This window comes from Pongo pygmaeus, chromosome 1 (genome assembly GCF_028885625.2).
Source record: "Pongo pygmaeus isolate AG05252 chromosome 1, NHGRI_mPonPyg2-v2.0_pri, whole genome shotgun sequence".
NCBI lineage: Eukaryota > Metazoa > Chordata > Mammalia > Primates > Hominidae > Pongo > Pongo pygmaeus.
Window position 1 is genome coordinate 203844078 of NC_072373.2, and position 26950 is coordinate 203871027.

General features: G+C 53.8%; 2 protein-coding genes and 1 long non-coding RNA gene across 7 annotated transcripts; 1 reads left to right on the forward strand and 2 right to left on the reverse strand.

Moving 5' to 3' along the window:
- The first annotated feature begins 4785 nt into the window (after positions 1 to 4785).
- Positions 4786 to 12721, forward strand: TENT5B (terminal nucleotidyltransferase 5B). The gene is made up of 2 exons (XM_054473807.2): positions 4786 to 5330; positions 10782 to 12721. Exons 1-2 carry the CDS (start codon positions 5067 to 5069, stop codon positions 11793 to 11795), a joined length of 1278 nt encoding a protein of 425 aa, XP_054329782.1. The 5' UTR covers positions 4786 to 5066; the 3' UTR covers positions 11796 to 12721.
- LOC134738829 (uncharacterized) lies at positions 7521 to 9729 on the reverse strand. Its single transcript, XR_010124951.1, has 3 exons — positions 9268 to 9729; positions 8389 to 8585; positions 7521 to 7883 (listed from the first exon to the last, which is right to left on the reverse strand). It is a non-coding gene; the product is annotated as an uncharacterized LOC134738829 (long non-coding RNA).
- A 4358-nt stretch (positions 12722 to 17079) lies between the features above and the next one.
- On the reverse strand, positions 17080 to 24054 carry TRNP1 (TMF1 regulated nuclear protein 1). Of its 5 annotated transcripts, none has more exons than XM_063657936.1 (3): positions 23142 to 24054; positions 22356 to 22575; positions 17080 to 17889 (listed from the first exon to the last, which is right to left on the reverse strand). In XM_063657936.1, exon 1 carries the CDS (start codon positions 23965 to 23967, stop codon positions 23284 to 23286), a length of 684 nt encoding a protein of 227 aa, XP_063514006.1. In that variant the 5' UTR covers positions 23968 to 24054; the 3' UTR covers positions 17080 to 17889; positions 22356 to 22575; positions 23142 to 23283. The 5 variants fall into 5 exon arrangements, with proteins under 5 accessions (XP_063514006.1, XP_063514009.1, XP_054329770.1 ...); XM_063657939.1 differs by having other exon boundaries at positions 23124 to 24054; XM_054473799.2 differs by lacking the exon at positions 17080 to 17889 and adding an exon at positions 22141 to 22328 and having other exon boundaries at positions 22437 to 22575.
- Positions 24055 to 26950: the final 2896 nt, after the last annotated feature.

Sequence of the window (26950 nt, forward strand, 5' to 3'; positions counted from 1 at the left end):
AGGAGAATTGCTTAAAACCAGGAGGTAGAGGTTGCAGTGAACCGAGACTGTGCCACTACACTCCAGCCTGGGTGACAGAGCGAGACTCTGTCTCAAAAAAAAAAAGATTGACAAAGGCCCTCCTAGTTTTGGCCTTCAGGGTTCTAGGAATATGTGTCCTGGTACCTTCTCTGTTGCCCTGGCTGTCCAGGCACAGGGAGATGGGGCAGACTTGGATCCAACAGATCCAATGGAAATGTCACCTCCTTATTGGAGGACTTCCATAACCACACCATCTCATGATATCTCTAGGTCTCACTCTTGCCGCATCTCTATCTCACACTCACACATGCATGGTTGTTCTCTCTCCCATGAGCCTGTTTTATTTTCTTTATAGCACTATCAGAAATGTCTTCTTTATTTGTTTACTTGACTGCTGTCTTTCGACATTAGAAAGTTCTAGGGCTGGGAGTGGTGGATCACACCTGTAATCCTAGCACTTTGGGAGGCTGTGTCAGGTGGATCACTTGAGGTCAGGAGTTAGACTAGCTGGGGCAACATGGTGAAACCCAATCTCTAAAACAAAAAAAGGGAGAAAGAACAAAAGTTCTAGAAGGGCCGGGCATGGTATCTCATGCCTGTAATCCCAGCACTTTGGGAGGCCAAGGTGGGCAGATCTCTTGAGATCAGGAGTTCGAAAACAGCCTGGACAACATGGTGAAACCCTTTACTAAAAATACAAAAATTAGCCAGGTGTGGGCCTGTAATCCCAGGTACTTGGGAGGCTGAGGCAGGAGAATCACTTGAACCTGGGAGGTGGAGGTTGCAGTGAGCTGAGATTGTGCCACTGCACTCCAGCCTGGCAACACAGTGAGGCTCTGTCTCAAAAAAAAAAGTTCTAGAAGGGCAGGGACCTTGCCTATTATTTCTCAGGGCCCAGCCCAGCACCTGGTACACAGATAGGTGCTCAGTATGTATGTTGGCTGATGAATGAATGAATGTATAGATCTTGTGGGTGGTGCCAGGACTGTGCCAAGCATGACTGATCTGTGCTGAGTCTTCTTAGAGGAGCGGTTGAACAATAGGGCTCTGGGGTCAGGAGACCTGGATTTGAGTTCCAAACCGCCAATTAGTGACTGTATAACCTTGGGCATATCACTTAACCTCTCTAAACCTCAGCGTCTTCATCTGTAAATTGGGGATAATGATCCCACATCTTGCGGTGTATCTTTAGGAATTAGAGCTTATGTATGTAAAATAATCTAGTGCATAGTAGGTGTTCAGTAAATGTTAGTTTCCTTTCCCCACCCCTCCTTCCTCTGCTGGGGTATGGAGGTGGGGGTAAGAGACAGTGCTGTGGCTGAGTCTCAAGCTCTTTCATCAGTAGCTCCAGAGAGACTTGGTAGTTCAAGGATTTGGAGACTCTAGACTCAGCCAAAGGCGATTTCTATCTATTTCTTTTCTTTTCTGAGACAGGGTCTCTTTTTGTCACCCAGGCTGGAGTGCAGTGGTGTAAACATGGCTTACTGCAGCCTTGACCTCCCTACCTCAAGCGATTCTCCCACTTCAGCCTCCCGACTAGCTGGGACCACAGGCACGTGCCACCATGCCAGGCTACTTTCTTTTAATTTTTGTAGAGATGAGGTCTTGCTATGAAGACTGGTCTCAAACTCCTGGTCTCAGATGACTTTCCCACCTCAGCCTCCCAAAGTGCTGGGATTACAGGCATGAGCCACCACTTCCGGCTGCTATCTTTTTTCTTTTAATTAATTTTTATTTATTTATTTATTTTGAGATGGAGTTTTGCTCTGTCGCCCAGGCTGGAGTTCAGTGGCACGATCTCGGCTTACTGCAACTTCTGCCTCCTGGGTTCAAGCAATTCTCCTGCCTCAGCCTCCCAAGTAGCTGGGACTACAGGCACGTGCCACCACACCTGGCTAATTTTTTGTATTTTTAGTACAGACAGGGTTTCACCATGTTGGTCAGGCTGGTCTTGAACTCCTGACCTCATGATCCGCCTGCTTCAGCCCCCCAAAGTGGTGATATTACAGGAGTGAACAACCACACCTGGCCTTTTTAAAATTTTTATACAGAGATGAGGTCTCCCTATGTTTTTATATAGAGATGAGGTCTCCCTGGTCTTACAGGCATGAACCACCGGTCCCCTCCATTTCTTAGCTTTCAAGAAAAGGTAAAACAAAGCAAGCACTTGCCTTGAGGATGATGAAAGGGACTTCCCCAAGGTCACGTGGTCAAGCAGTAGCACAAGTAGTGGGTCCCCTCCCTGAGGGCCAGAGGAAGCCCCTGATCCTAGACAAGATGGAGTGAAGCGAGATGGGCAGCCTCTTGCCTGGGCTGGCCTCCAGAAAGAGGAAGTGGCTGCTCTGTTGTGAGAGTCAGGCTCCTGGGTTTTAGTCCCAGGTCTGTCAGAGTCAACCTGATGGCATTGGGATGTAGTTTACTGTTTCTAGGTCATGATTTCTCCTGTAAATTTGGTGTATTACTCCTTCCCAACCTGCCTGACAGGCGAATGGGAGAATATTACGAGAATGGAATTTAATTTAATATATTGTTAGGAGAACTTTTTTTTTTTTTTTTTTGAGAGAGAGTATCACTCTTGTTGCCTAGGCTGGAGTGCAATGGCACGGATCTCGGCTCACTGCAACCTCCACCTCCCAGGTTCAAGCGATTCTTCTGCCTCAGCCTCCTGAGTAGCTGGGAATACAGGTGCTACAGGTGCCCACCACCACGCCCAGCTAATTTTTTGTATTTTTAGTAGAAATGGGGTTTCACCATGTTAGCCAGGCTGGTCTCAAACTCTTGACCTCAGGTGATCCGCCTGCCTCAGCCTCCCAAAGTGCTGGGATTACAGGCATGAGCCACCATGCCTGGCCAGGAGAACAATATTTAAGAAAAAAAATTGCAGCAATGAATCAGATAGACTCAATTTCTGAATTTTTGCTACAGCACATACGTTTAAAATCAGAAAAAAAAAATTAAAAGCAACAGGTGAGGTTGGGGAAAAATAAAAGTAACAACAGACCAGGCACAGTAGTTGACACCTGTAATCCCTGCACTTCAGGAGGCTGAAGTGGGCAGATCACTTGAGCCCAGGAGTTCAAGACCAGCCTGGGCAACATGGCCAGACCCTTATCTCTGAAAAAAAAAAAAAAAACAAAAAAACAGAAAAATTAGCTGGGTGCTGTGGCGTGTGCCTGTAGTCCTAGCTACTAAGGAGGCTGGGACTGGGAGGATTGCTTGAGCCAGGGTGGTTGAGGCTGTGGTGAGCCGTGATCATGGCAGTCAACTCCAGTCCAGGCAACAGAGTGAGACCCTGTCTCAAAAAATAAATAAATAAATAAAAATAAAAAATAAAAGTAACGACAATCATAAGCCTCATCCCCTAGGTCCTGTAAAGTGTGAGAGCAAAACATGAAAACATATTTTTTTACATTATGTTTTGTCTAGACCTGCAGAAAAACATGTAAACACATCATTCATTCTCTAGCTCCAGAAAGGTGCTGGGTCTGCATAGGTACAGTGGAAAAAACATGCACCACAGATTCTATAGCCCTGGTTCAGGACCAGGGCCTGACTAGTTTGCTGTGTGACAGTCGGGTAATCACAAAGCCTCTCTGAGCAGATCTCTCCCTCCCTAAATTGGCTATGCTGTACATCAACGCTCATCATGCTGTGGTTTGCACGGCCAATCAACAGTGTCTTAGAAAGCCTTTACCTTAGGGGCCAGGCGCAGTGGCTCACGCCTGTAATCCCAGCACTTTGGGGGTTGAGGTGGGTGGATCACAAGGTCAGGAGTTCAAGACCAGCCTGGCCAATAGGGTGAAACCCCCATGTCTACTAAAAACACAAAAAAATTAGCCGGGCTTGGTGGCGCATGCCTGTAATCCCAGCTAATCGGGAGGCTGAGGCAGGAGAATTGCTTGAACCCGGGAGGCGGAGGTTGCAGTAAGCCGAGATCGCGCCACTACACTCCAGCCTGGGTGACAAAGCAAGACTCCGTCTCGAGGAAAAAAAAAAAAAAAAAAAAAGGCCTTTACCTTGGTACGCACAGAGTTTATTATTATTATTAATTTTTTTTGTTTTGAGACGGAGTCTCGCTCTGTTGCCCAGGCTGGGGTGCAGTGGCGCAATCTTGCCTCACTGCAAGCTCCGCCTCCCGAGGTCACACCATTCTCCTGCCTCAGCCTCCCGAGTAGCTGGGACTACAGTCGCCCGCCACACACCCGGCTAATTTTTTGTATTTTTAGTAGAGACGGGGTTTCACTGTGTTAGCCAGGATGGTCTCGATCTCCTGACCTCGTGATCCGCCCTCCTTGGCCTCCCAAAGTGCTGGGATTACAGGCGTGAGCCACCGCGCCCGGCCCAGAGTTTATTATTATACCTTTCCTAGGCTCTGGAAAACTGCCAGAGCATGAACAGTGCTGTGCAGAGTTGATCACGTGGCGCAATCTCTTTGGGCTTCTGAAAATAGCAGGACAAGGCTAGGTGACTTCTCAATTTCTTCCAGCGCTAAAAAACAAAAAACAGAAACCTGGAATTTCTCAGTGGTCTGACTCCGCTACAAACTCCGCAGGTCACTTCCCTCCCTCCTGACCCTGGCGGGGCGGGGTGGGCGCTGTCCCTTTAAGTCCAGGCCCGGGCCAATCACAGTGAACAGAAGTTCTTTAAGGACCAAAGGAGGGAATTCAGCCTGAGAAGGAGGGCGGGGCAGGGGCGTGCCCTCTAGCCAATCGGAATCTCCCTAGAGAACAGTGACTCACATGCAAAGCTCTACAGACCACCGTCAGGAGCTTTCAGAGGCGGGGCGGCTCTCGCTGTGTGGCAGCGGCCCGGACCAATGGGCACGTCGCCCGCGGCCTATAAGAGTCCGCTGGGCCTCCGACTGCAGGCGCTAGGGTCGGTTAGTTGTCGCCGTCCGAGGTGTTCCCTGGCTTTGTCTCGCCGTCGCTGCCGCCCCGTCCCTGCCTCCGTGCCCCCCGCCTTGGCCCCTGCCCAGCCGCTCTCCCTGTCCTCCTCCCCTTAACCACCCCCACGGTTTCTGCCGTCGGGGCCCGGGGGCCGGGCGGATGATGCCGTCGGAGAGCGGAGCTGAGCGCAGGGACCGGGCGGCTGCTCAGGTGGGGACGGCTGCGGCCACGGCGGTGGCCACGGCAGCCCCGGCAGGCGGCGGCCCCGACCCGGAGGTCTTATCGGCCTCCCCCGGACGGCACCTGAGTGGGCTGAGCTGGCCACAGGTGAAGCGACTGGACGCTCTCCTGAGCGAGCCGATTCCCATTCACGGGCGCGGCAACTTCCCCACGCTGAGCGTGCAGCCCCGGCAGATCGTGCAGGTGAGAGGACGCCAGGCGGGGGATGTGGGGGAATCCCTTCTGAGGCTCTCGTGGCTGAAAGGCATTTGTAGTCTGTTTGACTTTCTAGACAGCTAGGGAAACTGAGGAACGGGGACATGGTGGTAACAATTGCACAGCATTATGAATGGTAGACCAGACCTCCCCCTGCATCTACTAATCCTTCCCCACCTGGCTTTTCCATCTCGACTCCTGGAGAACCCTGATTCCCCACGGATCACTCACCCAGGGCCTGGCTGGGAGAGGGGAGGAGGATGTCGAGGGCATTAGGGGAAGAATTTGTCTCTGCCTGCAAGGACAAAAGACACCAGGTGGCCCTGGGTGGGTAAGTGTGCATGCTTGAGTCCAAAATAGCTTTTCCTTCCCTATCTGGGTATCCCTGGACCTCACCCTCCTTTCCTCTCTCGAGATTCTAGGAGCAGCCTCTGCCATTGTGCTCCTACGGCCCTTTGCTGGAGAAACCCCCCCTTCCCCCTCCACCCTGTGGAAAAGCCAAGAAAACTTGTCAGGGACTCCCCTCTCTCTCAGCTGGGGTTGTGGCCCAATATTTATTAAGCCGAAGGTCAGACCTGATACCCCACCCCCAAGGGCAACATTAAGTGACCAATTTAGGTGTTTCTTCTCCTTCCCAAGATTGGAAATGAAGGCCAACCCGGGCCTCAGGCCCCACGTCCCCTCTCTCCTGAGGGAAGGGAGAAGAGAATTCTGACAGCCCCTCCCTCCTCCAACTCTTCCCTTTATCTGAACCTCGACGACCCCAAGACTGCTTCTTCATCTGTACAGCCCAGATGCTGTCATGTTCTGAAATACCACAGTGTGGTAATTATTGTACCCATTTTATAGCTGGGGCAGTTTGCCACCCAAGATTGCTTAATGAGGTGAAAATCAAACCTAGGGAATTTTGGGTCTTCCCAGGAGCAGATTACAGTAGGTTCAATGTTTTCCCACCCCTTCCCCAGCTCCCAAGGTCAACTTCTAGGTGTTAGGGAGGGTCCTTTGATAAAAGAAACCAAGAAACCCAGCGAGGACCCCTGTGCGTTCCTGCCAGCTGATGGCTTCCTTTGGATGAAGCAGGCCTTTCCCCTGCCTCCTACTACCTTGGCTTCCCACAGAGGGGGAGGGTTGCCTGCTGGGGGATTACCTCCCCCACCCTCCCAAGGAACTAGGAACTGGAGGGGGTGGGGGCAGATTCTCCTTGGCTGACTCACACGCGGCCCAGTGGAGTTCGCCGAGGCATTCCTCGGCTGCTTGCTGTCACCTGGGTGATTAGGAAACCAGTCGAGGCTTTTCTCCCCAGGACAGTCAAGTCATTCCTGGGGCCCCAGCTGCTGCACCTCCAGGATTATGGCCCCAGGCATGGCAGGCAGGGGAAGGTGGAGCCCAGTGTGGCAGCCCCCCTCTGCAAGAACAAGGGGTACCCTGGAGGGAGGGGAAGTCCTTGCCCTGTCAGTATGGCTCAGATTGCCTCTTGGTGTCTGCTCTGTGCCAAGCCATGTTTAGGAAACCAAGGGCACAGATGTGAGTAGGACTCAGCCTCCATCCCTTCAAGTGCTCCTAGCCAGATGGGGGAGACTCCAGGTCAATAGAAGCTAACTTTACAATGCAATGGTGGTGCCATGTTCTTCTAGACCTGGGTCAGAGATAGCACAGAACAGGGAGCTGGCAGCGACGGTGAGGAAGGGCGGCAGAGACTTCAGAGCTGGGCTGGGAAGTTGGACTTCTGGATTCAGGCCCTGGACTGTTTGTTGTCAATTCTCTTTGCTGGGCTTAGTGTCCCCATCTGTTCAACTGGGATGGATGGATTAGGCTGCTGCTCTCCAGCACCCTCTCTGGTTCTAGACTCCAAAGGGGACAGGTGCCTTCACCTGGCCTGTACAGCTGCCTCCACAGGAAGGAAAGTTTCTTGGAAGAAATCCACAGCTGGCAGCTTCTAAAGCTGTTGGGATGCGTGCAGGGATGGGGGCAGGGGAGACGGGGAGGGTGGTGGCAGTTGTTGCCTTGGGGCTTTTCACTGCTGCTGAGTTGTCCTATGGCTCAAAAATTGGAACCTTTCTCTCTCTACCCCCTTACAAGGCTTTGCCTGTAGTGGCAATCTGAGTGGCTAGAGATTCTGTTCTTGCTTGTACCTGTGCTAAAGGGACCCACCCTACTGTAAGGAGGCTTCCCAGAGCTACAGGCAGGGAGGCCTTTTATTGGTTGTGTAACCTTGGACAAGTCCTTTGCCTTCTCTGGGCCCAGAGGATTGAACTAGACAATCTGATCTCTCCAGCTGCAGCCAGAGGGCCTGCATCAGGCGGCACAGCATGTGAGTTTTGTAAGCCTGCTGGCTGACGGCGTCTGTCAGTCTCCCTGCAGGTCTCAGCAGCAGCCTGGAGCAGAGTGGTTGTGGGGAGGGCCTTGGCATGGGAGAAAGGAGGGTGCAGCCACTGCCCCCTCCATGGCTGGAAAGTCTGATTCGGGAGGCACCAAGCTGCCCTGCAGTACTTGGGTGTGGTGGTATCTGGTGACCGTCTGCCAAACTGGCTGTAGTCACACCTGGGAAGGAAACAACAGTGACTGGCTGGCTGACACAGCTGGCCCCATGGCCCTGACGCAGGGGATTTAACGAGAGTACTGCTACCTACTCACTAGGCCGGATGCCAAGCCCTGGGGTGGGCACCAGCCTGGGAGCAGGAGCTGGCACTGAGTAAGGCTCAGTCAGCCCTAATGGGATCTGAGGAAGGGGCTGGTCTTCTCTGCAGGTTTGGTAGGGTCCTTGGACCAAGGTCTTTGGCCCATGCAGGCACAGCTGCCAGCTGACAGGGTGTGGGTTAGAAGTCCCACAGGCTGGACTGCAGCAACTGGCCTTGTCTGGCCAAGGCATCTCCCAACCCCCACCTTCCTGTTCCCCAACTACTCTGGCTCTGGGCTTCAGTAGCTTGAGGGTTGCCTTTGCTTTGAAATTTAGAAAGGGAAGGTGGCTTAGAACACTAGTCTGCTCCTTCTGAACCCTGGGACTGTAATGTGGTAGAAACAGGATAGGCTTTGGAGTCGGCCATACCTGGGTTTGAAGGCATCTCCACGTGATTTTGTGCAAGTGACATCACTCCTGTGAGCTTCAGTTTCCCAGGAGACCTGTCCTGGGCCGGGCACAGTGTCTCACGCCTGTAATCCTAGCACTTTGGGAGGCTGAGGCAGGGGAATAGTTTGAGTCCGGGAGTTCGAGACCAGCCTGGGCAATCTGGCAGGATTCCATCACTGCAAACAATAAAAAATTGCTGGGTGTGGTGGCACGCACGCACCTGTAGTCCCACCTACTTGGGAGGCTGAGGTTGCGGTGAGCTGAGATCATGTCACTGCATTCACTGCATTCCACCCTCAGCCACAAAATCAGGACTCTCAAAAAAAAAAAAAAAAAAAAAAGAAGGGTAGAGGAAAGGAAGGTAGAGAAGGGTTTGGAAAGGCAGAAAAAAAATCCATGTTTAAAAAAAAAGACGGCCTGGCATGGTCGCTCATGCCTGTAATTCCAGTACTTTGGGAAACTGCAGCAGGTGGATCACCTGAGGTCAGGAGTTCAAGACCAGCCTGGCCAACATGGTGAAACCCTGTCTCTACTAAAAATACAAAAATTAGCTGAGTGTGGTGACGGGCGCCTGTAATCCCAGCTACTTGGGAGGCTGAGGCAGAAGAATCACTTAAACCTGGGAGGCGGAGGTTGCAGTGAGCTGAGACCACACCACGGCACTCCAGCCTAGATGACAGACTCCGACTCAAAAAAAAAAAAAAAAAAAAAGAGAGAGACCTGTCCCCGTAGATTCTGGCAACAAGGTCCAATGCTCGGCACTCATTAGGTGCCTAGCCTCCTTCTGCCACCCTCTGTGTTCCTGATGGCCAGCTGCTTACGCCCCATTCTCCGTGTTCCTTATGGCCAGTTGCTTACCCTCCCATTGCCATGACAATATCTTCCCCTGGTAAAGGTGCTCCTCCCGGAAGTCTTCCTGGAGGGCGCCGCCCTCCTCGGATTGCCCCACCACAGCTTGCCTTCTCAGCACTTAGGTGCATTCTTTGTAGTAATTCCCTGGGAGGCAAGGAGAACAGCCTGGTGTATGGAGCTGAGTGCTGACTTGGCAGCAAGGCAGGGTTGCAGAATCACTCAGGACAGGAATGCTGCCTGGTCACTTTCAGGACAACTTTGGATTACTGAGAAAACTGAATGTCCCCAACCCCCCAGCTTCACTCTTCTCCCTACCTGGTACTTCAGCAGAGGGACCACTTATAGGTTTATCTGTCCTGTGCCATCAGGCCTGGGGACTGTCTGAAGGCTGAGAGTTTTCACTGAGCCTTAGCTGTTTCACCACTGTAAGCCTCAGTTTCCTCATCCGAGAGCAAAAAAAGTATATAATATTTGCTTCACTGGGTCCTTGTAAGGATGAAGTAGGATGAGTGCATTGTAGTCAAAAGGACATACGTGAACTTGAGAATCCAACTAACCTGGGTTCTGGTCTCAGCCTGACCGCTCTGTGACCTTGACTTAACCTCTCTGCACCTGAGGTCCTCCATCTATCAGTCAAAATAATACTCAAATGTAGGATTATGGGGAGGGTTAATGTGGTCATGAATGTGAACTGCTAACCATATTCCCAACACGTTTGAGCAGTTCGCACAGTGCCTGGTACAGAACTGTTTTACTAGCAGTTTGAGAGGTAGAATAGCATGGTTAAGACTTGGACCACCAAGCGCGGTGGCTCACGTCTATAATCCCAGCACTATGGGAGGCGGAGGCGGGTGGATCACCAGGTCAGGAGTTCAAGACCAGCCTGGCCAAGATGGTGAAACCCTGTCTCTACTAAAAATACAAAAATTAGCCGGGCACAGTGGCAGGCACCTGTAATCCCAACTACTCGGGAGGCTGAGGCAGGAGAAACACTTGAACTCGGGGGACGGAGGTTGCAGTGAGCCGAGATCACGCAACTGCACTCCAACCTGAGTGGCAAAGTGAGACTCCGTCTCAAAAAAAAAAAAAAAAAGACTTGGTCTCAGAGTTTTATTCCCAGCTCTGCATTCACCAGCTGTTTGCCTTTGAGCTAGTTACTTGGCCCCTCTATACTTCCATTTTTGCATCTGTAAAGTGTGAATAATAGTATCCACCTCACAGGGTTATTGTGAGGATTAAGTGACCTGCTGTTCAGTAAATTCTATGCAGATGTGTGCTATTATCATTGCTATTCTTCCTGAGTCATTCCTCCAGATGGGCCATTCTCAGATTAGATTTAAAGAGTTAAATGACTCCCCCCCTCCCCCCCCCCAAAAAAAAAAAGTTAAATGATTTTCCAAAGGCATAACAGCTGGTTAGGGGCCAATAGTGGTTGAAGTTACTGTCATAAGTAAACGGAAGTCCTTGGTGGACCCCTGGGGTCCACTCCTGACACCTCTCCTTCCTGCTCTCCCCTGCAGGTGGTCCGCAGCAGCCTGGAGGAGCAGGGCCTACATGTGCACAGTGTGCGGCTGCATGGTTCAGCTGCCAGCCACGTGCTGCACCCTGAGAGTGGCCTGGGCTACAAGGATCTGGACCTGGTGTTCCGGGTGGACCTGCACAGTGAGGCATCCTTCCAGCTGACCAAGGCAGTGGTGCTGGCCTGCCTACTAGACTTCCTGCCGGCCGGTGTGAGCCGGGCTAAGATCACACCACTGACACTCAAGGAGGCATATGTGCAGAAGCTGGTGAAAGTGTGCACAGACTCGGACCGCTGGAGCCTCATCTCACTGTCCAACAAGAGCGGCAAGAACGTGGAGCTCAAGTTTGTGGACTCGGTGAGACGCCAGTTTGAATTCAGCATAGACTCCTTCCAGATCATCCTGGACTCCCTGTTGCTCTTTGGCCAGTGCTCGTCCACTCCCATGTCTGAGGCCTTCCACCCAACGGTCACAGGCGAAAGCCTGTACGGGGACTTCACCGAGGCCCTGGAGCACCTGCGGCACCGTGTCATCGCCACGCGCAGTCCCGAGGAGATCCGAGGTGGTGGCCTCCTCAAGTACTGCCACCTCCTGGTGCGGGGCTTCCGGCCCCGGCCCAGCACCGATGTGCGCGCCCTGCAGCGCTACATGTGTTCCCGCTTCTTCATCGACTTTCCAGACCTGGTGGAGCAGCGGCGCACCCTGGAGCGCTATCTGGAGGCCCACTTCGGTGGGGCGGATGCAGCCCGCCGTTACGCCTGCCTGGTGACACTGCACCGGGTGGTCAACGAGAGCACCGTGTGCCTCATGAACCACGAGCGCCGCCAGACGCTGGACCTCATTGCCGCATTGGCGCTGCAGGCACTGGCTGAGCAGGGCCCGGCTGCCACTGCCGCCCTGGCCTGGCGCCCTCCAGGCACTGAGGGGGTTGTGCCAGCCACTGTCAATTACTACGTGACCCCTGTGCAGCCTCTCCTGGCTCGTGCCTATCCCACCTGGCTGCCTTGTAACTGACTCAGACCCTGGCCAGAAGGGAAGGGACTGGGCCTCACGGGGTGGGGTGGGGCCTCCAAGAGTGTGTGGAGGACATGACCAGAGACGCAGAATGTGCCAGGAGGCCCAGCACTGCAGGGTTGGGTCTTCCATTGAACAGACCAGACTTTCCCAAGCACAGGGCCCCTGTGGGCTTAATGCCAGCCTGGGGCTCTCAGCAGGACTCCTCTTTGGTTATTGTATCACACTTTTGGACCAGCATGATGGTGGGGTGCAGGAGCCATTTGTTTTGGAAGTCAATTGCCTTCGGGAGACAAAGCAAGTTTGGGGTGGTATCCTTAATGCCCAGCACCTTGGATTGATTCCCATGGTCTAAGAGGGTCTTTTTGACTAAGGCCAGCCTGTGGTGATCCCAGCAGCTTTGGAGGGCCTGCAGCCCACACACTGACTGATAAATGGTATGTTACAGGGACTTGTCACTTTGGATCAGGCTGGGCCATTACAGGGCCTGATGGTCCAACTTGGGTAATCACTGGGAGGAGGGAAACTGAGGCCTGAGGCAGATACCTGGGTTTGGGGAGAGCTGGGTTTAGCCCGGTTCTCTGAACTACATACCCCAAGCTGTGAAGCCTTCCTCTTGAGGGGTTGAGGTGGGCAGTATACAGGGGCCAAGCAGCCCAGGGTGGGTCGAAGCCCAGGCCCCTTCCAGGGTGCCACTCCTTTCCCCCTTGTGTTGCAAGGAGCCCCTCCTGCCTGGGAGCTTGTTCTTTGGAGGGTGCTGAGCCTGAATTTGCCACAGTCTAGTCAACGTTCCCAGCCCACTGGCTTGGTTACAGGGCTCTCACATGGGGTAGGGGAGCCATGCTCCCACCCCCTTGCGTATCCCCCTGGGTTTGTTGATATTTTGCACTCTTAACACCTGCCAATAAAGATGCTCTACACTGAAACTTAGTGCCATGCTTTCTCTGGGGAAAGAAGGACCTTCCGTAGCTGTGGGGGTTGCAGCTGCCTCCCCCAGTTGGAGTCTGGCTTGTATTGTGGAAGGGAGCATTTGGGGGGGTGGGGTTCGAAGCCTGGGCTATGGCTGGGGGACTGCCCCTCCTTCTCCCAACCCCAGCCCCAGCCTGACCAGCTGTATATTGAGAGCTGCTGTCTACATGTGTGACCTGCACCTGCACGTTGCCTTAGCAGGTCTAGGGCTCTTGTTAAGGAGTAAATATTTTTATGTTTTCTACCTGGAATCCAAATAGCTCTGGGCCTAGACTCAGACTCTGGTGCTCAGGGGTACTTGTTCCCAGCTCTGTCTACCCCGTCTCTTCCAAGGGAGCAGCTAGAGAACAGGCTGGGTGACTCTGGACTGGAGGCCCCTCCAGTAAAGGTGGCTGAGACTGGGGAACTTCTAGGGTCCCCCCTAAGCCTGAGCCCAGGTAGGGCCTCTACTTGGGAGAGGCTCCCTCAGTCCTCCAGCTCCTTCCCTTGCCCTGAGCACTGATGGGTGTGCTCTGGCTCGCTCTAATCAGATCCCCTGGATGGGGAGGGTCTCCCCTTCCCAAACCCACATGGGGCCATGCCAGGCTGTCTAGGAGTGTCATCCGCAAGCTCCTAGCATGCTGCGCCCTCAGGGCATCAGCCAGTCAGTCATGGGCCTGGACGCTGCCCGCTGTTTGCCCAGCCTCTTTGATCCAGGGATTGCAAAGCCCTTAACATATTCAGCCTCATTAGGGGCCTCTGAAGTGGTGACTTTGATGGTTCCGGCCAGGGTGGAAAAAACAATGCTGCAGAGGAGGCCCCAGGTCACCAGGGTGAGTCCAGCCACCTCACCTGCTCTGAGTCCCTTGTGCTGCTGGGCTCAAAATGGCTGGAAAGTGAGCAGAAAGGCTTTCTTTGCTTGGTGACTAAAACCAGCTCCCACCCCCATCCCAGCTGTGACCACCCAACTATGGTCACGGCAAGGACTAACCTCCTGAGTTGTCCCACCTCCTGAGTTGGCTATTTCAGCCTTGGCATGAGAGGCTCACAGTGTAAACACAACAGACTTACCTTTTTGAGCTGGGGGGTGGAGTTCGCCTGGATGTGCTTGTTTAGTTAAGGACTGAAAAAGCGAGAAACCCATTTGGTACGTGTGAATACACTGCATTCAGCCACCATGTGCCAGACACCGTTCTGGATGCTGGGAATGCATCAGCAAACAAAAGACAAAATCCCTGTCCTTGTGAAGACTACATTCTAACAGAGTAGACAGAAAATAAACTGAACCGTATGGTCTTAGATGATCAGTGATATGTAAAAATATAGCAGGGTAAGGGACTGGAAATGCTGGGTTTTGAAAATTGAAAAATAAGTCAGGAGCCTTGCGCAGTGGCTCATGCCTGTAATCCCAGCACTTTGGGAGGCTGAGGTGGGCAGATCACCTGAGGTCAGGAGTTCGAGATCAACCTGGCCAACATGGTGAAACCCCATCTCTACTAAAAATTCAAAAATTAGCTGGGTATGGTGGCATGTGCCTGTAATTCCAGCTGGTCGGGAGGCTGAGGCAGGAGAATCGCTTGAACCTGGGTGGTGGAGGTTGCAGTGAGCTGAGATCATACCACTGTACTCCAGCCTGGACAACAGAGCGAGACTCCATCTCAAAAAAAAAAAAAAAAGGGTGCAACTCATTGAAAGTTGATATTTGATTGAACAAAGACATAAAGGTGGTGGGAGGAGGGCATGAAGATGTTTAGAGAAAGAGCATTCCGGGCAGAGAGCTTGCCTGTGAATGTGCATGCGCTGTGGCACATGCACCTGAGGGTGTCTGGCTGGCCTCGTCCAGGTGCTGCTACTGCACACACGCACGGGCGTGAGGCGGTGGGGGTGTGTGAGACAGGTATTCACAGTAGCAGCCACCATTCCTGGTGGGCTTCACTCCAGCAGACACTATGCTGAGGTCTTCCCAATCATGATCTCCCGTATCATCCTTGCAACAACTCCACAAGGGGAAAGAAAGCATTTCCATTTGGCAGACACAGAAACTGAGACCAGAGAGGTCAAAGAGGTTTGTCTGGATCCAGAACCATTGCTGTTAACCTCTGTTCCATCCTGCTCCTGCACTGTGATTTCACATGATTGTGACAGTTGTCTCCTGTACATATGTGACAGGGCATAATTTGACATTACTGTGACATTTGTCATTTTATATGTGACTATGGCACAGTGTAGCAGTGTGGCAAGATGTACATTTTCTTTTTCTTTTTTTTGAGACAGAGTCTTGCTCTGTCAACCAGGCTGGAGTGCAGTGGGGCGATCTCAGCTCACTGCAACCTCCGCCTCCCGGGTTCAAGCAATTCTCCTGCCTCAGTCTTCTGAGTAGCTGGGATTACAGGCGCCCACCACCACGCCCAGCTAATTTTTGTATTTTTAGTAGAGACGGGGTTTCACCATGTTGGTCAGGCTGGTCTCGAACTCCTGACCTCGTGATCTGCCCACCTCAGCCTCCCAAAGTGCTGGGATTACAGGCGTAAGCCACCACACCTGGCCAAGATGTATGTTTTCTCGATATACATGTGACACTAATTATGGCTTGTGATGACTGTCCAGGGCTCATGATGGCAGCAGCATGCCTGTGGTTTTGTTTGGGAGTGGTGCAGTGTTTCCGAGTGTGAGAAAAACACCGACTCAGTGGCTGACATGGTTCCTCCTGTGGACAGTTCCTGCGGCTACCTAAGACACCAGGACAGGCAGGAATTAGGAACTGGGACTCAGAGCCAGCAAGGCAAAGGCTGAGAGGTAAAAGCCCTGTCCTCTACCTTCCAACCTCACTGTGCTCTCCAAGCAACAGTCCACCCACCCCTTCAGACCCGAGGGTGGTGGGAGCTCCAGATGGGGAAGGAGCGTTGCTGTGGACTTTGAGGAACAAGGCACAGCCTCAGTTACATGATATGCTGCCCTTCCGCTTTCACTCGCCACACTTCTGCTCTGTGCCCTGGGGGCTGGCATCTGTGGACTGCATCAATGGCTCTCTTGTTCCCCAGCTTCCTGTTGGGTTGCCAATGAGACATCCCAGCGTCTTAAGGAGACTTAAAGGAGGAGTAGATGTTTATTCTCTTTGTTCCCTCTCTACCAGGTTGCCATGGTTGGCCACATCCCTCAACCAAAGGTCACTGTTCTTGTCAGGGGCCCCACTCCACACAGTGACCTCTCCTCATCCTCAGACTCAGGAGTTGCAAAGGCTTCTCACTGTTGCTGGCCCCAGAGAGCTGAACCATCCCATTACATTTTTTTTTTGGGTGGAGGGGGGACAGCACTCACCCAGGCTGGCATGCAGTGACGCGATCTCAGCTCACTGCAACCTCCGCCTCCCAGGTTCAAGCCATTCTCATGCCTCAGCCTCCCAAGGAGCTTGGACTACAGGTGCACACAACAACACCTGGCTAATTTTTGTATTTTTAGTAGGACGGGGTTTCGCCATGTTGGCTACACTGGTCTCAAACTCCTAACCTCAGGTGATCCACCTGCCTCGGCCTCACAAAGTACTGGGATTACAAATGTGAGCCACCAAACCCAGCCCCTTGTTAGTTTCTTAAGCCCAGCCCACGCCTTTGGAAATAGTCTTTTTGTTTTATTTCTTGAGATAGGGTCTTGCTCTGTTGCCCAGGTGGAGCACAGTGGTACGATCACAGCCCAGTGCAGCCTTGACCTCCTGGGCTCAAGCAATCCTCCCACCTCAGCCTCCTAAGTAGCTGGTACCACAGGCATGTGCCACCCCACCTGGCTAATTTTTTCATTTTTATAGAGCAGGGATCTCCCAGGCTGGTCTCGAACTCCTGAGCTCAAGCAACCCGCCTGCCTCAGCCTCCCAAAGTGCTGGGATTACAGGTGTGATCCACCATGCCAGGCCAGAATACCCTATTTTTAAAACACTTCCCAGTTTGAGTGTGCCATCTCCTGCTTAGACACCGACTGACAAAACAGGTCCATATGGCCGCCAGCACAGTCACACAGTCACACAACCCCCACAGGCCATTGTGCTGCCATGTCACCAATTCGCACAACCCTCCTCGGTGTCACAGTCTCACACGTGCATTCTCATCCCTGAGCTCCGTCATCACATCCTTTATGAGGAAGACTTCCTGAAGAAGGGGGTAAGAGCAGGTGGCTGTGAGTCAGGTCAAGGGAGAATTGGTCTGCAAATCAAAGTCAACAGGGCCAGACGGCCAAACGAAATTAAATAGAAGCTGCTCCAGGAACCATCAACTTAAAGAGCCATAATAGACACAGAGGAAAGGCAGCAAGGACACTTGCAAAGTAAACCTCAGAACCCCATGCATTTGCCTTACATTATGGAAATTTATTCTTCCTGAATGTATAAGGCAAGAGACTAATTCAATATACATTCACTTTGCAGAATTCTACAAGTTCTGGGCTATGTGTAAATGTGCCCCCTTTCCCTCCATTATCAGGATGTTTAAATGTGTTTCCTTTTTTTCATTTAAAACTTTGCTTAGATGTTTTACATTGCCATCACCTCTTCCTGAGAAAAAGGTATGTCCCCCACCCCAACCCCTAGGAGTCAGCAGACTATCTTTCTGAGGGGCCACAGGCACACTCCCACGTGGAGAACAAGGGCAGTGGATGAAGGGAACAGGGATTTTTCAAACTAATGTTTTCCCTCAAACAGGCCTCCCGGCGCCGTTAGACTTGAAGCAATGACATCTACTAAAATGGGGACCCCAGCTGGGGGTTAAGAATGTTGTTTAAGAATGATGACGATATCTTTAAAAGAAATTCTTGGCCGGGGATGGGGTAGGGGGAAAGGGAAAAAAAAAAAATTATTTTGACTTTCCCATTGGCAATGCTTGCTACGGTTAATCTGATTGCATCTCAGGTGCCTGTAGCAACATCTCCAATTGTACAGTGTAAGCCAAAGTCAAATGTGGGGTATATGAAGAAATTCAGAGCGTCAGCCAGTTCCCCAGAACCAGCCCCTTGCCACTGTGAAGTGAAAGGCTCCTGTGAGGAGGGCGCTGGGATTGTGTAAGCTCAATTCTCAACGTCTTCCTGAAGGCAGTGCCCAGGGAGAAAGCCGAATCCAGAGGTCCAGATCCATAGAGTGGAGGCTCTGAGGAGTTGGAAGGAGCTGGAAAGAATAATTCCAAGAGCTTTAATGGCCTCTTTCCCACAGCCACCCAGCCCCACCCAAGCCCTTCAACTTGAAATCTGCCTGAAGGGGGTGGGGGCACTGTGGAGAGTAGATGCAGGAGGCAATAGTATGGAATGGGGCTCCTGGGGAAGCAGAGGTTCCCTTGGGCCTTTGTCCTTGGCTGGGATCCCCTAGCCTGAGCAGTTAGAATGGAATGTTCCTGGGATGAAAAGCCTGCCCCGCCTCCACTTCTCCCCTTATGGAGTTCCCCAGGGCCCATTCCAGGGATTCCTGATATGGTGATGCTCTAGAGAAGCAGAGGCCGACGCTGCTTGGGGGTTCTGTCCTGGCGGCCTCTTCAGGGCTGGGCAAATTGGTTCCATCATTTATGGATCTCCACTATGTGCCAGGTACTTAGTATGACTTCTCATTTAATATTCAAGTTTTCTTTTTCTTTTTTTTTTTTTTTGAGACGAAGTTTTGCTCTTGTCTCCCAGGCTGGAGTGCAATGGTGCGATCTCGGCTCACCGCAACCTCCGCCTCCCAGGTTCAAGCGATTCTCCTGCCTCAGCCTTCCGAGTAGCTGGGATTACAGGCGCATGCCACCACGCCTGGCTAATTTTTGTATTTTTAGTAGAGATGGGATTTCACCCTGTTAGCCAGCCCAGATCTACAGGGAGAGGAGGCAGCCCTCCAAGGCAAGCCCTTGGGAGGCTTGAGCCCTGAGCATCCTTGGCCCACCCTCATCAGAAGCCAGGTTGCTGACTCAGCCTGACTCACCCTCAGGGCACAGCCAGGTTGGGGTGTGCCCAGACTCTGGGAGGTGCACCTTCTGCCACCCCTCCAGCATCTCATGTCCCTTCCAAGACCCAAGGACCAAGGGTCACTATACAAAGCCTTGAATGTGGGAGCCCAGATATCCCCCTAAACGGACCTCTCTTTAGCCTAATAAATGAATCACCATATAGCCTAATGTTTAAGGGATCCCTCACTTATAGCTCCTATGTCTTTTGGCAAGTCACCCGCCCTCCCTCTGTTTCTTCACCTGTGGAAATGGGAATAATAACCCTTACTTTGCAGAGTGGTTGGGAGGACCAGAACAGATTAATGGGTGTCAAGTGCTCAGGGGCCTGGCATAGAGGAGGTGGTTAAGATATTATTCCAGAACCAAGGGTTCCCTTCCCCCATCGCCCCTGGCCAGGGTGCAGTCAAGGACCAATGGGGGAAGAAGTAGGTTGGGGATCTCCAAGCTTTCCCAAATATCTCCTCCTGCACTGTTCTCATGACAACAGGCCTCTCCTTCAGCTCTGAGAAGCCTAAGCACCCGAGTGGTTCTTGAAGAACCCACCGACAGGGGAGCGGCTGCAGGCTTGGACCACCTCGGCCATGTTCTGTGGCTCCAGCCTAATCTCTAAGAGGCAACACTGGCCACCACTGGCAGTGGGACCCTGGGTTCTGATCAGTTAGTGTAACATATCTGTGAATACAAAATGACTCTGGTCTTTTATCCGGATAGTGACCCCAACAAGGGCTACCTGTCTTTCCTGGAAGTCTTTCCTAATGGGTCTTCTCCCTGGGGTTCCAGGCTCAGCCCAGCCAAAGGAGCTTCCTTTGCTCCTCTTTTTTTTTTTTTTTTTTTTTTTTTTTAGTAGAGGCGGGGTTTCACCGTGTCAGTCTGGATGGTCTCGATCTCCTGATCTCATGATCCGCCCGCCTCGGCCTCCCAGTGTTGGGATTACAGGCGTGAGCCACCGCACCCAGCTTTGCTCCCCTTTCAAAGAGTGTTCCCGCCCCTAGGGAGCCGGTGATGGGCACAGCTGTGGCCTCTAGTCCCACTCCACCCAGGAAGCTATCCCCAGAACTACACTCCCACTCTAGGGCTGCGCCAACCGAGACTACCCTGCTCGTTCTCCCAGACCCCTGCAGCTCAAGGTCTAGGAAGCCCGGGCACTACCGGGGAAAGGGATTGGGGGCAGGAACAATAAAGGACTGAACCTCCTCCAGGCCACACCCCATTCGTATCGAGAAAGCAGCCCCACACTGCCCTCTGGTGGCACTGCCCACATGGTTATCCAGTTGAGGGGCAGGTCCCAGATTAGAACCTTGAACTGGTCTCCCAGCCCCAAGCACCAGCCTGAAGAAAGGCTCCTGTTCCCCTCATTTCCCTTTGCTGAGATATAAATTCATTGGTGGCCGTCAGTGTCCTCAATGCACAGGTCCCCCAAGATCCCTGTACTCAGTCCTGTCCCCAGAGCTGGGGGCCACCAAGAAAGTGTTCTGAAAGTCATGTGGGGAAAAGGGGTGGGTCAGCTTTCTGTCCGAGGCTAGAGCTGGCCTCCAACAAACTGCTCAGCCCTCAAGGGGTCCCCTGGGATGGTGACAGCCAGGAAAGGCTGCCTGGAAAACAGCCAGGAGACATAAGCCCTTAAAAGTAGAGACCCTCCTCTGATTTGGCTCTGCTTTCTGAGCCCCTATCAATATTTGCTGATTAAGAAGAAAATGGAGCCAGATGGGTAAGCTTTTTTTTTTTTTGAGACAGTCTTGCTCTGTTGCCCAGGCTGGAGTGCGGTGGCATGATCTTGGCTCACTGCAACCTCCACCTCCCGGGTTCAAGCAATTCTCCTGTCTCAGCCTCCCGAGTAGCTGGGATTACAGGCACCCGGCCACCATGCCCGGCTAATTTTTGTTATTTTTAGCAGAGATGGGGTTTCACTATGTTGGCCAGCCTGGCCTTGAACTCCTGACCTCAAGTGATTGGCCTCCCAAAGTGCTGGGATTACAGGCATGAGCCACCACACCCGGCCTGAATAAAGCCAGACGGGTGAGCTTCTAGAGGGGGCCCTGGAGGGTCAGGCAGGTGTGGAAAAGTGCCTTTTGTTAGTTGGCTATGTGGTAATGGACATAGCACTAACTAGGAGCTGGGGTTCAAGTCTGCATGTGTGTGCCCTGGCCAGGAAGCTTTATGAGGAGCAGTGGGACATCTGGAAGTGGAGGGATGGGGCAGAGCTGCCTGTGACACCAGGACCAATCTCCATTTACTACCCTCTACTTCACACACACACACTAGCCAGTGTCGTCTCTAATTCTCTACTCACCCACCCCACCCCCAAATCGGGACAAGCTGATTACAAATAAATCCTGGAGAAAGCCAAAACTGTGATGGCACCGAGCACTTTACACCATTAGCTAAAAGCTTCTCCGGACCAAGTGCCCCCTCCCATGCAACCCAGAAAACAAACCGTCCTGGCTGCAGCCTGGAACCAAGGCCTGAGCTGAGCTCCTTCCAAGATGTCCTGTCCTGTCTAAGCCTCTAGACCCCAAATGACCCAAGTGGCCTTGGAAGGTGTTCCCTGACTGGAAAGACCAGAGGATGGCACTGCCCCCTTCATTACTTCCCTGGGGTTCCCTACCTTTGTCAGAGGCTCTGAGACCCCCTCCTGAACCTCCCTTCCCCAGCTAAGAAAGGGTTCAGGAAAGCCTCGCTGTTAGCCGAGAAACCAGCCAAAAAGTTTGGTATCCAGGGAGAAGGGCTGATGAGGGAGGATCCTGTAAGGGCCCCAAGCCTTAGCCTGTGAGAGCAGTGCACCTGACCCTCCCAGATTCCTGTGGAAGGAAGCATTCTCCCCACTTCACCCCATTCCCAAGCCCTGACTCAAGGAGGGATTGAGGAAAGAGGCCCAGAGAGGGGGCAGAGTTGTTCTAAGTCACAGAGCAGACAGGATCTAGAGGACAACTCTCCCTAGCCCCTGCCCAGGGTACTGTGGGAGGTGCACACACAGGCCAGGGACCTTGGTTCTTCCCTCACTGGCATGGGACCTTGAGAAATCCCCTCTCCACTCTGCAAAAGTAGGACTTTAAATTAGCTCATGGCTCTATCAGCAAAAGCAGTGCCTGTTTCCAGGTGTGAGTTAAAATAATACATTATCGGCCGGGTGCAGTGGCTCACGCCTGTAATCCCAACACTTTGGGAGGTCGAGGCGGGCAGATCACCGGAGGTTGGGAGTTCGAGAACAGCCTGACCAACATGGAGAAACCGGGTCTCTACTAAAAATACAAAATGAGACGGGCGTAGTGGCGCATGCCTATAATCCCAGCTACTTGGGAGGCTGAGGCAGGAGAATCGCTTGAATCCGGGAGGCGGAGGTTGTGGTGAGCCAAGATCGCACCATTGCACTCCAGCCTGGGCAACAAAAGCGAAACTCTGTCTCAAAAGAAACAAACAACAAAATAAATAAATTATCTTTCCATGATTTAGTGAGGAAGAAGGAGGACTTATGCCCTGGGTTAACATCACCACAGCCCCTCTGGGAGGTTGAGATCCACTTCGCAGACTGATAAGTGAGAGTGAAATTAACTCAGCTGGTGAGCAGCAATGAGGTAGCCAGGTCATTCACAGTGGGGACAGAGGAACAGAGGAATGGGAGGCTGAAGGGCATCTGGACAGGAAGAGAAGCAGATCTCACCTCAGATCTGGCTCTTTAAGGCCCCCCTTTCTGGAAGCTGATGCCATACCTGCCCCCTTGGGGCCTGTTAAAGGGTATCACCTGGTTCCACCCTGGCCGAGCCATCTTAGTGACAGGTTGGGAGTTAAGCCTCTAGGTTCTGCTATGTAAGGATCCCTGGGTGAGCAGGTGCCAGACATCCTGTCCTGGTTATGTGAGTCAGGCCGTAATTTTAGCGAACCTGCATGACGGCATAAGAAAAGCTGTCTCCTAGAAGAAGAAGGGCCTAAGTATGAAGAGAACAAATCCTAAACCTTTCTGGGATTCCGTCTCCCCAGAGGTGAAACAGGCCTAGAGGGGGAATTCAGTGGTACAGCCCTGTGCCAGTCCCCACCCCATCCTGGGGCCTCATTATTCTGTCCTCCCGAAGGCACGGAGCTGGGCGGCGCCAGGAAGCAGCATCCTCAAGGGCAAGACTGCTCACAGCTCCGAGGGGCCCGGGAAAGGCCACGCAAGTGGGGGTGAGGATGGGGGATTCTGCATCCGTGCGGCAGGTTCCAAATGGTAAAAGTTTGCCGCCAACCCGTTCCTGGGATCTGAGCCCCCTCAAGAGTCCAACTCTTATAATGGAGACTTGGTGCTACCACCTCTCACTCCCCAGATGGTCGGGGAGAGGCGGGAACAGAAAGTGGCAGCTTTACTAAGGACCCAACTGACGCCAGAAGCTCCAGGGAAGGGAGTTCCCGGGCCCTGGACCAGCCCCCCACACGCCCTAACCCTCGAACGCACCAGCCGCTAAGACCGCACCTCAGCCTCCTCTACTGGGCCCCTGGCCCCCCACTGTCTCTTCCTGCGGATCCGTAGTCCATCCAGCCGGCGTCCGCGATCAGTCGGTCGGTCGGCACCTCGGCGAAGCCTGTCGGGGTGGCCAGGGGTCCGGGCGTGGAGGTCAGCGCTGCGGGGAGGCGGGGCCGCGGGGCGGGCTGCGGCGGAAGGGCGAGTCGGGCTCGGGGCCGTGGCCGCGACGCAGTCGCCCGGCACCCCAGGGCACGCAGCCGCCCAGGCCCAGCGCCGAGGCCAGCAGCGCGGGGGGTCGGCCGCGGCGGCCGCGGCGTGGGCCCTTCTTGAGGCGCGACCCGTGAGCCGCCAGGTAGAGCTCGGCCTGCGCCACGCCGCCGCTCAGGCGGCTCAGGCTCTCCGCGCGGTGCGCCAGGCGCAGCTCGGCCGCCAAGAAGACGCGGTGCAGCTGCAGCACGCGGCTCTCCAGCTCCGACACCAGGCGCCGGCGGCCCTCCACCTCCAGCAGCCGCCGCCGTGCTTCGGCCAGCTCCAGCGCGCGGCCCCCCGCCCCCGCCGCCGCGCCAGAGCCCCCTCCGGGGCCGGCGAGCCCCGCGACCCCGCTAGCGCCCTGGCGCCAGCGCTGCAGCTCCTGGCCCTCGGCCGCGCCTGCCGAAGCCCCGGCTGCGTCCGACAGCGGCGGGGACTGACCCGGGGACGGGGTAGGGGTCAAGGTCGGAGTTGGGGGCGGGGGCTGAGAGGATGGCATGGGATCCCGGGGCGGCGGCGGCGACCCCGGCTCTGCCGTCCCCTCCTGGGCCCCCGGACCGCAGGCGCTGATGCGGCAGCCCGGCATCCCCCGCCCCCCCGGCGGTCTGCGGCTGTAGGTGCGCAGGGAGGATGAGCACCACGCACCTGAACAGCTAGACACGGCCACAGCCCCCACCCCAGAGCCACGCCCGCCGTCCGCGCATCTTATAGAACACGGGCGGAGCGACGGGCGGCATAGCCAATCAGAGACAGGCACGCCCTGAATCCGCCCCCCCAGTCTGCACATTCAGGGCATTCCCCAAACCCTTCAGGTCCTGCCCTTCGCCGGATTCTGCCGCGCTAGGGCATCCGGTCCCCTTTCGCCTCTCCCTAAATTTTGGGTGCAAAGGGAGCCTCATCTTCCCTGGTTTGGCCCCTCAGAGTCATAAGCTCTGGTAGCTGGTGTTTAGAAAATCACGGAATCCGGTCTCCATCCGGGGGAGGGTCTTGCCTAAAGCTTCTGTGCGAAGAGAGCCTGGGCTAGAACTCAGGAGGCTTGACTCCTTGTGCCGTGCTCCTCCCACACCTCATGCTGCCCTTGGCCGAATCAGTTCTGCCCGGTCTCTCCTGGGCCACAGGGCTCTCCAGGACCCCCTTTCCCACCTCACTAGGGCAGTGGAAGGGTTAACGCAGAGGGGCGACTGTCGTCCGGGTGGGACGGGGATCTGGCTGGGCTGATTCCACGATAGGTAGAGCCCTTTATTCGCAGAACAAATACCTCAGCGCTGCCGCTGAGCCTGCAAACATTGGTGGCATTTCAGAGGAGCCTCGGACCCCACGGTATGCAAAGTTCTTTCCCTGCCCCGGCTCGTGTTTACTCCTCCAAGCGGGTGTTCCTACACATTTTAAAGAGGGGGAAACTGGCCGGGCGCGGTGGCTCACGCCTGTAATCCCAGCACTTTGGGAGGTCGAGGCGGGCGGATCACCTGAGGCCAGGAGTTCAAGATCAGCCTGACCAACATGGCGAAACCCCATCTCTACTAAAAATACAAAAATATTAGCCGGTCGTCGTGGTGGGCGCTTGTAATCCCAACTACTCGGTAGGCTGAGGCAGGAGAATCGCTCGAACCCGGGAGGCGGAGGCTGCAGTGAGCCAAGATCGCGCCATTGCACTCCAGCCTGGGTGACAGAGCAAGACTCCGTCTCAAAAAAAAAAAAAAAAAGCCGGGGGCGGGAAGCGGGGTGTGCGGGGGTGGGGAACTGACTGGCGGGGCGCGGTGGCTCACGCCTGTAATCCCAGCACTTTGCGAGGCCGAGATGGGTGGATCACCTAAGGTCAGGAGTTCTAGACCAGCCAGGCCAACATGGTGAAACCCCTGTCTCTACTGAAAATACAAAAAAATTAGCCAGGTATGGTGCGCACCACTGTAGTTCCAGCTACTCAGCAGGCTGAGGAAGGAGAATCACTTGAATTCGGGAGACAGAGGTTGCAGTGAGCAGAGATTGTGCCACTGTACTCCAGCCTGGACGACAGAGCAAGACTCAGTCTCAAAAAATAAATAAAAATAAAAAATAAAGAAGGGGAAACTGAGACCCTGAAGGGCAGTAGTGCTTTGCCCAATGTCTTATTGCCTACTGGTGGCTGAATCCAGATTTTTGAATCTGGACAGAAATGCACCAGCTCAGCCATTCATCCTCTCTGGGAGCTCAGATACCTGGGTCTAGTCCTCTTGGTGGAGGGACGTTCCTTATGTGGGACTTTATCTGATGCTTCTCATCTGGCCCTGATAAAATGATAGAATTGAACCCTGCCCACTTTTCCCCCAACAGAAATGACCCTGCCATACCAAACACTGGCCCAGACACCATGGGCCTGCCTCAGTTTCCATCTACTTGAAGGTGGCATCAGAGATGGGAGGTCTCTGTGGTGGGTGGGGGCAAGGGCCAGGGGTCCAGAAACCAGCTCTGAACCCGATTGGGAAGGACTGCAGCAGACCCTGGGCTCAGGAGGACCTGCGGAAGGTGTCGCCAGTGTGACTGCTGCAGCCTGAAGAGGAGGCAGATGGCATGCTTGCATGATGTGCAGGATGATGACAGAGCCTCATCCTCCCCCCACGAACACATGTTCTCTAAGTGCTTTCAGGTGTCTTAGACTGAGTGAGACTGAGTGATGGGGACTCGTGGGCGAGACAGTTGGGCTCCAAAGAGGCAGCTCAGAAGCGGCTGGTAGAGGAAGGCGGGTGGGTGAGAGGCGCCAGGCTCAGTGAAGAGGAAGGGTGGAGGGGTTGCGGGAGGGAGGAGGTCAGAAGCAGGGTGCCCAGTGACCAGGGGTGGTGGAGACTCAGTGAGGGGAAGGGGAGGGCTTGGGAGGATGACTCAGTCAGAGGGGAAGAAGAGCTGTTCAGTGACTGTGCTGGGGCTCAGTAGGGGGAAGGGGCTGAATGTGTGCAAAGGTGCTGGCGGAGGCTCTCCATGGGGGAAGGGAGGTTCAGTGAGGGGCATGGGAACTCAGAGAGTTGGAGGGGCTCAGTGAAGATGAGGGAGGCTCAGGAGCTACCAGGTTGCCCCCAGCAAGGAGGCTTGCCCTGCTGAATGATGGTGTCCCTTTGAACAGTCTCTTTTGTGTCATGCAATCATAGGTCTTTCTCAGGGCAGAAGCCCCTCATTGCCATGGTGGTGGGGAGATGGACAGGTGTTTTGCCTTCATGAGGCAGATCACTGCTTCCAACTCCTCAAGGACTGATTCAGGGAAAGAAGACTAGGACTTATCCCCACCCCCAACCACTGGCCAGATCCAGAGAACCAGTCAGACCTGGGTTCAAAATCAACACACACTGCCCATCTGGGTGACCTTGGGCAAGTAATTTATCTGAGTGGGAGAAGATGCACAGTATATATTTATTAAAGAAATGAATGTTCTCTGTCTCATGATATCATCCCTAAGAAGGGGAGATTGATAGCCTTCTCTTCCTGATGAGAAACCAAAGTCCAGAGAAGTGAAGAGGCTTGCCCGAGTTCACACAGCAGGTAAATGGCCAAGCAAGAATTCAAACACAGATATGACCCACTCCATGGTCACTCCTTACCTC

Coding starts and splice junctions, on each gene's coding strand:
- TENT5B (XM_054473807.2), top strand. CDS start 5,067: ATGATGCCGTCGGAGAGCGGAGCTGAGCGCAGGGACCGGGCGGCTGCT. Junction 5,331..10,781: donor AGCCCCGGCAGATCGTGCAG/GTGAGAGGACGC, acceptor TCTCCCCTGCAG/GTGGTCCGCAGCAGCCTGGA.
- TRNP1 (XM_054473795.2), bottom strand. CDS start 23,967: ATGCCGGGCTGCCGCATCAGCGCCTGCGGTCCGGGGGCCCAGGAGGGG.